The sequence below is a fragment of the Vipera ursinii genome (assembly GCF_947247035.1).
Source record: "Vipera ursinii genome assembly, chromosome: 6".
Taxonomy (NCBI): Eukaryota; Metazoa; Chordata; class Lepidosauria; order Squamata; family Viperidae; genus Vipera; species Vipera ursinii.
Window position 1 is genome coordinate 41,284,000 of NC_139515.1, and position 13,455 is coordinate 41,297,454.

At 37.9% G+C, this 13,455-nt stretch overlaps 1 protein-coding gene across 1 annotated transcript in view; it reads right to left on the reverse strand.

The window, feature by feature from the left end:
- PPM1H (protein phosphatase, Mg2+/Mn2+ dependent 1H) overlaps positions 1-13,455 on the reverse strand; it is a 104,646-nt gene that overhangs the window by 31,801 nt on the left and 59,390 nt on the right. The window contains exons 5-6 of the mRNA XM_083365453.1: positions 3,633-3,717; positions 496-614 (exon numbers count right to left, since the gene is read on the reverse strand). Of these exons, the coding sequence (XP_083221579.1) occupies positions 496-614; positions 3,633-3,717 (204 nt within the window). The remainder of the gene's footprint in view (positions 1-495; positions 615-3,632; positions 3,718-13,455) is intronic.

Below are 13,455 nucleotides of genomic sequence, written 5' to 3' on the forward strand. Positions count from 1 at the left end.
CGCACACACACACACATTTCTCTGTTCCTCCCTTTCCCTTCAGGCCGCCAACCTGAAAAGGTTGGGAAACTCTGCTGTAGATGTATATGTAGACAAAGTGCTTATATGTCACTTAGTGGCTTTTTAAAGTTACAGTGGACCCCTCAAAATCTACTTATGATCCGGAGTTACAGCCATTGCAGCACACCCTGTGGTCCTTCACCCTTATGCCTGGCCCCAGAGATGCTGCAGCACTCCCCCACCTATCAACCTCCCCCCTCCAATCATCCTTCACTGGAGAAAAAAATACAAGATAAACTTTTGTTTTCACCCCCTCCCACATTTTGACACAACCAGTTTTCCACATCTGGGTTCCAATATAATCTCTTTAGTTTTGTAATTGAAATGTATATTATCATACCCTTATATTTCTAAATGTTGCATATGTATGATCACATCTGTAGGAAGGTTTTTAAAGCATATTTTTCATTTTTCCAAAAAGGGGTATGCACCTACCAGCCAATCATGCTGAAATCTCGATAAAGCATTCTTTTCCCAACTTCCTTTCGCTGAACTCTCCTTGGAAACTCCAAATGTGTAAACTCATTTCCCAGCAAATGCGGTTGCATATATGCCTGTAAATTAAGAGAGGACATTGACTGGGCAATAATCCCAGAAATCCATAATTGGAACTCACACTTCTCCCTTGTCTCATCAAACTATCCCAAAATCCCTGTTACACCTTTTCATTGTTGGGTTTGCACAATTGCTGCACTTTCTTCTAGCATTTATGATCGGGAAAACTGCTTATACATTTGATCCTACACTGAGTTAGGGCAGAGCATCACAATTCAGTAATACTAATTTGCATGTTCTCATCTTACATAAGAGCTGTTGGCAGCCTGCCAGACTAATAGATTGCCAATACCCTCAGCTTTTCTTGGAAAATGAAACTATTGGGAAAAGTGATATCTAGACTGCACATGTCTCATCCCAACAACTTGTGGTAAGCAGCAATAAGACTGGGGCACAAAACAAAGGGGGAAAAATAAGTACTGCATAATATAACATTTCTTTTCATTATATACATACTGTACAGTATAACTTCCATTGCTTTTGAAACTCTCTCTAATGTAATTTCACCTTTATTATATATTTGCTACATATGGAGTTGAACTAAATACATAAATTTTAGGGAAATGGCAAAAGTGTTTTTAAATCCAACCAGAAAAAAGGAAGAGACCTTCAAAGATAATGTTCTGACTCTGTTTCCTTCAGGTAAGATGATACTCTAAAATGCCACAGATCTTCCTTGATTTTAAAGGCACACAAAATATTTAAATAACAGAGGCATGAATATTCATTACATTTGCTTTGTATTTGTTGTTGTAAACCTCATGAGTAGTTCTCTCTTCCAAAACATTTAAGACACTTATAAAAATCAGTCCACTCTCCCTATGTCCTTCGTTCCTGCTTTTTATAGCCAGCCAACCGATGTTCTAAAGAGCAAGCATTTCTAAAAAGGAAAAGATTTCTGGTCTCCCAAACCTGCCCCAATCAGCCTCAGTGGGAGGAACGGTGACTAAAATGATGATGCACTAGAGATTATGGGTGAAAGCAAGGGACACAAGGGAGAAATGGAGGGAGAAACAGATCTGTGCGTAGGAGTTAGCTATACCTTCGGGAAATTTATATAAAGGCCACACTTGGCAGATTTCTCAACCTGACAAAGAGATGGCTCTTCTGGCTTTAAGAAACGGATACAGGAAGGGCAGAGATCACCATCAATATTCTTATAACTGCAAAGGCACAGAGGGAATAATATACCAGACTCTTTGTCCACTTTGAATTTGACAAATAAAAATATAGTAGTATTTAGTGTAATGCAGGGATGGTATATGAACATTTTATTATACTGGTCTCTTAGTGTTTAGTGTCATAGATTCTCTATTGCTTTGCAGTATGTTCTGCCATAGCTTTTAATTGCAATGAGTTCGAGCAATGATGATTGCTTTGTAAGTTTTGCCATGTTGGAGAAGAGTCCTGAGAATATCAGCCAAGAAAATAAACAGCCAAGAAAATAAACAAATGTATTATCAAACAAATCAACCCAGAGTTTACACTCAAAGCTCAAATGATTATCCTACTTCAGATACATTATGCAAAGAACTAGATCTAATACTGGGAAAGGTGGAAGGAATGGGAAGAAGAGGAGCAAGATGGATGGACAGTGGCAGTTACAGAGGCATGAGGGGTACTATTAAAAGACCTGAAAGACCAGGTTAGAAAAGATCGTCATCGAGAAAGTCTATCTATATTATCACTAAGAGAGGACACCAATTTGATGGCACATAATTAATTAGTGTTGTGCCACAGCTCTTCACTACACTGAATGTGTGGATTATTATATTGTTCAGGAACTGGATATGTTTCTAAAGTCATGGAACTTCTGCAGTTAGTATGCAGTCTTCATGTATTTACTGTGTTTCCCTGAAAATAAGACTGGGTCTTGTATTTTTTTTTGGACCAAAAGACCCTTTAGGGCTTATTTCTGGGGGATGTCTGACTTTGCGGCCACCTGCTCACTCCATCCCACTGTCTGGTTGCTCACGGTCGCAACGGAGTAGGAGAGTGTTGCACGCGTGTTGCTGCCACGAGGTGAGGCAAGGCAGGTGGAGGGGAGCTGCCTCATGCACCCTGCACCTGCTTATCTCAGGGCCCCCACAGTCAGGCCACTCCCCACTCGGTGCCCTCCCCCTGCCCATTCAATGACCGGGCTGCCCCCCTGCCCGCCTCTTCCCTTTCACTCCCCTCCTGAGCTGGACTGCCATGCTACAGAGGATGGAAAATGAAGGCTTGGCAGGTGGAGGAGGAGGACGCTGCCACCGGGCAGGTGATCTGTGGGGCGGGGCTGGCAGGGATCAAAGAAAGCTTCTCCAGCAGCGGACGCAGTTGTTGCACAGCGGCGGCGGAGGCCTTTCACCATCACTCTCCCTGGCTCCGAAACAGCACAGGGGGATGGGTAAGGCGACCAAGCCTCCCCCACCCATCCTCCGTTGCATGGCAGTCCGGCTTGGGAGGGGAGTGAAAGGGAAGAGGTGGGCAGGTAGCTAGGTCATTCAGAAGGTGGGGGGAATTTGCCTAGCAGGGAGTGGCCTGGCTGCGGGGGCCCTGAGATAAACGGGTGCGGGGCATGTGGGGCAGCTCCACCCCACCTGCTTCACCTCAACTCGTGACAGCGGCTTTGGCACATCGTGCACCTCCTGCCTCGTTGCAGCAGCAAGCAAACAGATGGTGGGATAGAGTGGGTTGGCTCTTAACTAGGACTTGTTTTAGGGGTAGGGCTTATATTAGGCGCATGCTAAAAATGCTAGGTCTTATTTTCTGGGTGGGTCTTCAGGGAAACGTTGTAATCATCTCCAGATATATTAAAAAGCAATAATTTAGCAACAATTCTGGGCTTTGGAGACAGTTTACAATCCAGGAATTTTATTTATTTTTTAATCCCATTTATATCCCGCCCTTCTCCGAAGACTCAGGGCGGCTTACAATCTAAAGCACAAATCAATGTGCTTAGCACATTTGACGATGTTTATCTCGGTTTTGAAAATCCATTCTTACCACCTACTAATATAATGATTTAGGCCTCTTACCAGATACTGGAGCCGCTGACGCTCTGTCTCTGGTGTGAATTCTGAAGACATTGGGATGACCTCTCCATTTCTAATTATTATGGCTCTGAAAAATCAAAACACAAAGTAAGAGGGTGGAGAACAGTCCCTAAAGAAAGATGGCTTTCTTTAAGAAATTGAAGTATTTATCTGTACTATGTATTGCATCAAAAAATATAAGAAGCACATTTGCCTATGCCACAGGAAACGTATAGCACAAATCACATTGCTGAACAGCTCTCTGCAGGCTAGGATCTTGTATGAGGATTCAGGGGTCTTCAGTCTCTGGCTCCACATGATTTATGTAAATGGCTTATTTATTCAGAATTGAATAGTCACATGTCATTTCAGAAAATACCCATTTTAGCAGAAATGAATGCATGTTTAGCAGAAACAAAACCATGTTTAGACAAAAAAAACCCAAACTAGGTATCTGTCAACAGAAAGAATGAGTATATACTGCTTAATATGTCATGCTATAGTTAAAACTGCCTTCAATTTTTTAAAACTACAGTAATTGAAATATCATCAGTGGAGCAATTTATTAATTAATTCTTTCTGAAATAATAAAGTTTGACCATGAATATGAATCTAAGTCTTTTGCTGAGCCAGAGGACACTTTAATTCATAAAGATACAACAGAGAATCTTTGCATCTTTAAATACATCTGGAGCTTCTAATTAATTTGACAAAAGAGGACAAAATCACAACTTACTCAAACACTTGTTTCAATAGTGGTTTTGTTTATGCATTTTTGGGACCATTAACAATATTTCTATGAAGCACAATAGCACACACACACACATTATTAATTTGTACAAATCTGTCTGGTAGTGACTGATTAAAGTTCACATTTTGGAAAAAAAAACCAAACAGAAGATTTGAGGCATTTGTTTAGCTACTTCTTAGAATAACAATTACAGCCTTGGCACAAGTTCCTTATGAAAGTTGTTATGTCTCTGTTCTAGGAATGTGTTTAATGTTTTCACACATGAAGGGTATCTACGTCTTCCTTTATTCCCTTATCAGCAGTAATGCAACTGTAACTGGGATTGTCTGCTAGAGAAGATTGATGCTCAAACTGTTTTTGATCAACAGGCATGTCAAACTGCCGGCCCACGGGCTGGATGCATCATGCCGAAACCGCGCCCACCCCACTGCCGGCAATGGGGAAAAAGTCACGATATGTCATGTGATGTCACATGATGTTACGAGTTTGACATGCCTGCTTTATAAGATCTATGTAATCTTGTGGCTCTTGATCTTTGCTGGCTTGCAAGAGACTCACTATAACCTAATAGCTTTAGATTATCCAGGCCTTTTATCGGGAAAGATTTCAAATTGCAGGCCAAGACATTATGATTTTAAAGGAGATACCTCCAAAAATTCTTAGAAAAAGGAAAGACTTTGCCTTTCTGTCCGATGAGCTTAAGAAGCGACAAATCCAGTTCAGATGGGAAATACCTAATGGAATTGTGGTAAATTACGCAGGGACCAGATACAGATTGGATACAATTTTAAAAGCAAAAGATTTCTACACTAAGGTCCTGAAAGCAGGCTCACCACCGTCTCTTCGAATCAAAAGAACAGAAGCAAGACAAGAAGATAAAGAATTGAGTGAAGGGGCAATGTCATTGCCTCTTGAGGAGATATGGCAGGCGGAGGTTATGGAGCAGAGTTTGGCATTAAAGGAAGACCCAAAAGAACAGAGGATGACAAGGGCTGCATATAAGCGTATGGAAAAAGAGCAAAAACAGAAGCCTGTATCTGGTCCAATATAACTAAATATAAATATAACTAAATAAATTACGCAAGACGCGGCTGTCTCAGAGCCTGTGGGAGGAGCATGTCCAAAGAGAGCAACAGCTGATTTTCAGGCTATGTTCCAAAGGCTCATGGTCACCAGAGATGAAGTTCCTGACATGGAATGTTAATGGCTTAAATTCAGCACAGAAAAGAAAGAAAGTATTTTTTTATCTGAAACAACATAAAAATGACATTGTTTGCTTACAAGAGACACATATTGCATTAAAAGACCAAAAGTATCTGATTAATTCCCGACTGGGAACACATTTTGCATCTTTTGTTCCGGACAAGAAGGCTGGAGTGGTCATTTATTTAAGAGAAGATTTTTCGGCAAGATTGATTGAATCGGATAAACAAGGGAGATATGTTAGTATTGAATTAATATTTCAAGGAAAGAAAGTTCTTCTTATTGGATTATATGCTCCAAATCAACAACAGCAAAAATTCTTCAAATTTTTACATCAGAGACTAATCGAATTGGATTATAAATCTGTTATCATGATGGGGGACTGGAATGGAGTTTTGGTCCCATCTGAAGACAAGAAGGGATCCTCCAAAAACTTTTTTAATTCGAAATTGCCTAAATTTTTTTTTATTTGAAGGAGGATCTGGAATTAAGAGATGTATGGTGGGAAAGGAATATGAGAGACAGAGATTTTACCTTTTTTCGGATAGACATAAATCTTTTTCTAGGATTGACTTTATTTTGATTACTACTGATCTTTTTTCTTCGGTTAAGAACGTTAAGATTTTCCCTAGGACAATGTCTGATCATAGTCCTGTTTGGCTGGAGTTTTTTGCTGAAGATGGTAGTAGAAGATCCTGGAGGCTGAATGAGAATTTATTTAAAAATGACTTGTTCTTGCAGAAATGTAGAGAACATATGAAAGAATTTTTTGTTACAAATATGCATAAAGGTACATCAATGGAAATGGTTTGGGATGCTAGTAAAGCTTATATGAGAGAGGTTTTGATTTATATGAACAATGCTTACAGGCGTAAGCAAATGCAAAAACGTTTAGATCTTGAGGAAGAGATTAAATCTAAGGAGAAAAAGCTTATTTTGAACCCATTGGATAATAATTTAAGGATTTCAATACATTTACTGAAAGAACAATTTAACATGCTACTGGCTGATCAAGTAGCAACTAATTTGCGCTATGCTAAACATAATACTTTTTGTAACGCTAATAAGCCTGGTAGATGGTTGGCTTACCAATTGAGGAAGAAACAGAAACCACGTACTATAGATAAAATAGAATATAAAGGAAAAGAAGTCTACCAACAAAATTTGATTAAGAGGAGTTTTTTAGATTTTTATTCAAAATTATATTCTAAAGAAAATATACAAGCTTTAGATATAGACAAGTATTTACAGGGAGCTCATTTTCCGAGACTCTCAAAAGAACAACAACTTGAGATGAATTGCCCAATTACATCAGAAGAAATTTCTTCAGCTATTAAACAGTTGAAATTGGGCAAGGCTCCGGGAACAGATGGATTAACAGCAATTTATTATAAAATGTTGTTGGTCGAAATGATTGAACCCTTAAAGATTTTGTTTAATGAAATTCAGACTGGAGGTGCAGTTCCTCCATCATGGAGGACAGCTTTTGTATCATTGATTCCAAAGGAGGATCAAGACCTTACTCAACCTAAAAATTATAGACCTATATCGCTTTTGAATACAGATTATAAGACTTTTCCTAAAGTATTGGCTAATAGATTAATGCAAGTTTTGAAACAAATGATTCATAGTGATCAATCGGGATTTATATCTGGGAGGTATATGAAATATAATGTAAGACAAATTGTAAACTTGCTTGAATATTTGGATAAGAACAACCAAGTCTCCGCAGCATTGATATTTTTGGATGCAGAGAAAGCTTTTGACGAATTGAATTGGCAATTTTTATTGAGAGTTGTTGAGGAGATGAATTTTGGAGAAGGTTTTTTACATACTATTAAAGCTATATATTAACAACAAACTGCACAAATTATAGTTAATGGAGGGCTAACAGAGACCTTTAAAATTGAAAAAGGTACAAGACAGGGATGCCCCCTATCACCATTATTGTTTGTTTTAACATTAGAGATTTTATTAATTAAAATTCGAGAGTCCTCTATGATAAAGGGAATTAAAATAAAACAGAATGATTATAGATTGAGAGCTTTTGCTGATGACTTGGTTGTGACAGTATCCCAACCGTTACAGTCGGTTATAGATTTGATGGAAATTATAACTCAGTATGGTAAGGTTTCTGGGTTCAAGGTAAATAGTAATAAGACTAAGATATTATCTAAGAATTTATCTATGAGTGAAAGGGATATGTTATCTAAATTAACAGGTTTTGAAATAGTGAAAAAGGTTAAATATTTAGGAGTATATATTGCAGCTTCAAATGTAAAATTGTATAAGAATAATTATGAAACACTATGATTGAAGGTACAAAGGGATTTAAATAATTGGAAAAATTACAATTATCTTTATTGGGAAGAATTGCAGTTGTTAAAATGAATGTTCTGCCAAAGTTTCTCTTTTTGTTTCAAATGATACCTATATTGAAAAAGGATGCCAACCTTGATCAATGGCAGAAGGGTATTAATAAATTTATTTGGGCGGGGAAAAAACCAAGAGTTAAATTTAAGATTTTACAAGATGCTAGGGAAAGAGGGGGACTTAAGGCGCCGAATTTGAAATTGTATTATGATGCGGTTGCCTTGACGTGGGTTAGTGATTGGCTTAATTTAACTAATAAGAGAATACTTCATCTTGAGGGTTGGGATTTGGTATATGGATGGCATGCATATTTGCTTTACGATAAGAAGGTGGACAGGGCTTTTAAATCCCATATTCTTAGAAGTGCTTTATTGCGTGTCTGGAAAAAGTATTATTATAAGTTAAATTATAAAATACCGATTTCGGGAATTCCTGGACACGCGATAGAGGGCGTATCTATGGGAGTGAGTTTGGATATGGTTTCTTATAAGGAATTACTTAGATTGGAATGATTGGCAACTTAAATCATTAGATGAGTTAAGACAAGAAAACATAAGTCACTCTTGGTTTCAATATACCCAATTGAAAGCTAGGTGGAAGTTAGATCAAAAGGTTGGCATCACAATTATAGATCAAAATTTAGTAAAACAAATTAGAGACTTAAATTGTGCACATATAAAGAGGATATATAATGCTTTAATTGAATTGGATTCGGAAACGGAATTAGTTAAAGATTGTATGATAGTGGGCACAAAATATTCAGGAACCAATTTCGCTGGACACTTGGGAGATAATTTGGGTCAGAAATGTTAAATTTACTCAGGCTCAAAACTTAAGAGAAAATTTTTATAAAATGTTTTATAGATGGCATCTGGATCCCAAGAAGTTGTCTAACATGTATCCTAACTTACAGTCTAAATGTTGGAGATGTGGTAGTTTAGAAGCCACCTATATGTGATGGCTGTAGAAATATAAAAGCTTTTTGGATTAAAATTTGGTGGAACATTCAAAAGATTTTTAAGAGAAAGATAAAGTTTTCTCTGCAATTGTTTTTATTGGGTATTGTTGTAGATTGTGATGTTAAAGAAACCAATTTGATGTTGAATATGATAACAGCAGCACGGTTACTGGTGGGACAATATTGGAAGAAGGATAGTTTGCCTACTATAGAAGAATGGGTGTTTAAAGTTTTGAATCTTGCAGAAATGTCTAAGATTTCTGCTTACTTGAAAGATCATTCACAGGAAAGATATATTTCAGTTTGGAGGAGATGGATAGATTATATTCAGAATAAATATGGGACTAAAAAGTTCCATTTAGCTTATGAGTAGATTTTAGAGGGATATTGTTATTGATCTTAGTGTTGGTACTTTGTATGTATTTATGTTAAAGGGGAGTTAAAGCACATTATGAATTTGGTTAATTGTATATTATGCATAATTTTTATTTAGAATATGATTATTATAACTATAATCCTGTATTTAGCTCTGGGAAGTGGGGGGAAAAGTGGGCGTATTTGGGGTGGGGGGGATTTGGGGATATATTGTAAAATCTTGTTTTTGTAAAACTTTTTAATAAAAAAAAGATTAATAAAAGAGTTGTTTGCAGATTATTTTGCTATAATACCAGTAACTTGCCAGGCAGGCAGGCATACAACTGTAAATCGTCTTCTGCCTGACCACATCTGTAATAAGTGTATTTCTCATATCTTGCTATCCAAACTAAACTTACAGCATCAGGGATCTGTTCCTATAACACAGAGCTGCTATAATTGTTAATAACAGCTCAAAGGAATCTCCTATTTTAAAAAAATAAAAATAAAGACCACATAATTTTATGAGCAAACTTAACATAATAAAATCACTACCAATTAATAAGTCATTCTGATATAAAGAATTGCTAAACTGCATAAAAACATATAACTTATTGAGGAAACAAATAAAATACAAAAGCAAAAAAAAATAATTAAACTACTACCAAACAGAAAAGAAATTAAATTTAGTGCAGTTCATAATTAATCTTTTCTTGTTACTCAGCAGAATAGGTAACCCTTGGAACAGGTTATTTCTGTATTTTGTTATGTGTAAAATCCTACTTCTTGCAAATTTCACCTTAACTCTAAGACTAAGAGGAGTCATAAATCTTATTGGTTTATAAACTCTCATCCCGCAATTTCAGTCTAATTTTAGAATAGAAAATTATTTCTAACTAGCAGAAAGGAAGATGTTTGGGTATCTGCTTATTTCACATGTGCCAAAACCCATGCAATTCTTTTTGGAATTGAAGTTTATTGTTATGCTCTTTATTGTTATAAAGAAAGAAACCATGAATCCTGTGAATACTGAACGAAGGTCTCTGATCATTAAGCAACTTTATAGTACTGTCTTAAATGAACCTGCTCAGGTCAATCACCATACTTGCACTGCCATGTGTGATTCAATCATCTGTTAATGTTCTAAACAGTCTCAGCAGATACTGTTAATTATTCAGAACTGCCAGCAACAGCTCTATTGAGATCATTCAATAGGAATTCCTTTTTCAGTCACTAACAATTCTGTAAATGAATTCTTAAATCACTTTACATAATACTATATTTAATGAAAAGGACCAAATTGAGCAATTTGTTTAACTGAAATAGATGCCTAAGAATACTACTACATGAGCTATTTCAAAAGGAAACTACCTTGGGTCTCTGAAAAGAATATCCACTTTTCATCATGCATTTGAAGAAACAGTATATAAATCAATGGCCTTAACAATTTTGATATTCTAAAGTTGAGGGTATTATTTTCAGGATCTGAAAAGTATTCATTTATCTAGAGCTCTGCAGTAGTGCTATGTGGAAACTGTGCTGGGTGGGCATTATGGGAGTTGAAGTCCAGTGCTTCTGCAGGACCATGGAATGGAGCAGACTGACAAAATGCAACTCAAAGTATTATGTCATACACTGATGTAAAAATATAGTTGTGACATAAATCCTCCTTATAAAGAAGGGTTTCAAGGAAACATCTGGATGTTATTACTAGATATTAAGAGGCTTCACCACTCACTCTGTAATGCTGACTATAGATACTAACTTATTTTATAAGCACAATTAAATCTTGGGGACTTGCTGTGATATGAGGCAAAATGATGCATGCTGGGGAGAATGTGAACACTAACTGAAAACTCCTCAGTGACAAAGCAGCTTTGTGAAATACGTTTTCCCTCAAACAATAATTCAATTCTATGCATCTTTCAGATCAAATATCTTGTTAACATGGTGTAAAATGACGTATTATTCAACATGGTGTAAAATGACGTATTATTCAAACAAAAGACCAAAAAAACACTCACCACTTTAGAATGATGCTCATTTTTATTCCCTTTTGCCTAAGTTAAGCTGTCTGATCCCAAACCCTTGTCCCAATTTGCACTAGATCGGGGAAAATATTTCATACAATTCTTTTTTAAAGAGAACTGAATGAAAAAGGGGGTTGTGGAGATGTAGGTGGAGATTAGGTTTGGACCCAACAGATGTTTTTGATTCAAAGGCAAACGTATAGATTAAAAAATATCCATAAAAATAAATATCCATAAAATGGGGAAGCGCTAGCATCTGCTTCATTATTTTAGTTGATTGGGAAAAAAATGGCAAAGATAGCAGACACGTAGAGAAAGTATTAGCCCCACAAATTTTTGACTGAATGCTTTGCAAGAATTTCACTGCAATAAAAAATTTGAAATATTCTCCATCAGTCTTTTAAAGGAGAGACAGAAGGAAAGATAGCCACCCCTATATTGCCTAACAAAGAACCCAATGGAGAAACAGCCCGATACTGACTTTAAAAATAATTTATTTCAAGGATTGCTTTAAAAGATAAGTTCATTATTTCCCATTTGTTTTTCTACAGTGCTAAGATCAGAATGACAATTAAGTGTTATTGTGGAAAAGCATGCTTTGTGCTGCTTGATTATTGGTTTTGTTATTGGTTTGGCATCAGAGAAAGTTGAATGAGGTGAGAAATCTCCCTAGTTGGGATGATTACACATCAACCTACTTCCTCAGAATTCTTTATTTAGAGACATGAAATTGCTACAGTTATTGGCTGTAACAACCCTAATAGAAATAGAAAAGCCTTAAATCTTTGCGGTGCTGCAAAAACTGAAAGAGGCTTTTGCACTCACCAATTTCAAATACGCTAGAGCAGTGATGGCAAACCTTTTAGAGACCGAGTGCCGAAACTGCAACCCAAACCCCACTTATTTATCGTCAGGTGCCGGGTGGGCATGGCCCAGTGGATGGGCATGGCCACTGGGTGGGCGTGGCTGCAGTGGTCATGGCAGACTGGGTAGGCGTGGCCGGGGTGGGTGTGGCCACCTCAATGTTGCTCATGGGGAGGGATGCCTGTGGGGCCCGGCAGGGTTGGGGGAGTCTCTGACAGGTGGGATGGTGGGCAGGAAGCTTGTCCTGCAGGGTGAGTCGAGGCCAGGCAGGGGACAGGGCAGGGGTGCCATTGCCACACGGCAAGGCAAGGTGAGACAGGGACGGGGGTGGCTGCTGCCTGACACCATTGGCCCCCGCACACATCGAGCGCATGTAGACCAACTGTGTCCATCAGCAGCCACAGTCTGTCGGCCCCTCGACCAGCGCACTCTGAGGCTCCGCAGCCCACTGCAAATACCGGGCCAGCCCTCCATCAGCAGGCAGAGTAGGGGAGAGGGGATCTGGTATACCAGTTCTTTACCTCCGCAACAGGGAGAAAGCAGAACTGCTTAACTCATACTTTGCATCAGTCTTCACACAAAAAGAAACCACAGCCCAACATACCAAAAAACCCACTGCAAAAAACAAACTACAAACAAAAATTAAAATAAGCAGGAAAACGGTAAGAGAACACCTATCCAACCTTGATGAATATAAATCACCGGGACCCGAAAGACTACATCTAAGTTCTGAAGGAGCTAGCAGATGTTATCTCAGAACCACTGCACCATATCTTTAGAAAATCCTGGAGCATCGGGGAAATACTTGAAGATTGGAAAAGGGCTGATGTGGTTCCCATCTTCAAGAAAGGGGGGGGGGAGCAGAACCAGGAAACTACAGACCAATCAGTTTAACATCAATACCTGGGAAGATCCTAGAAAAGATAATAAAAAAACGGATCTGCAAACAACTAGAAGAAAACAAAGTTATAACTAGTAGCCAGCACAGGTTTGTTAGAAACAGATCATGCCAAACCAATCTTATTTCATTCTTCGACAAAGTGACAAAACGAATAGACCAGCAAAATACTGTGGATGTAGTATACTTAAGACTTCAGTAGGGCATTTGATAAAGTAGAACACAATGTACTTCTTGGTAAGCTAGAAAAAGGTGGAATAGACAACATCACTACCAGATGGATCTGTAGCTGGCTGGCAAACTATACTCAACAAGTAGTCCTCAATGGCACTACATCCACATTGAGAGAAGTAAGCAGTGGGGTAAGATTCTGTCTTAGGCCCAGTACTCTTCAA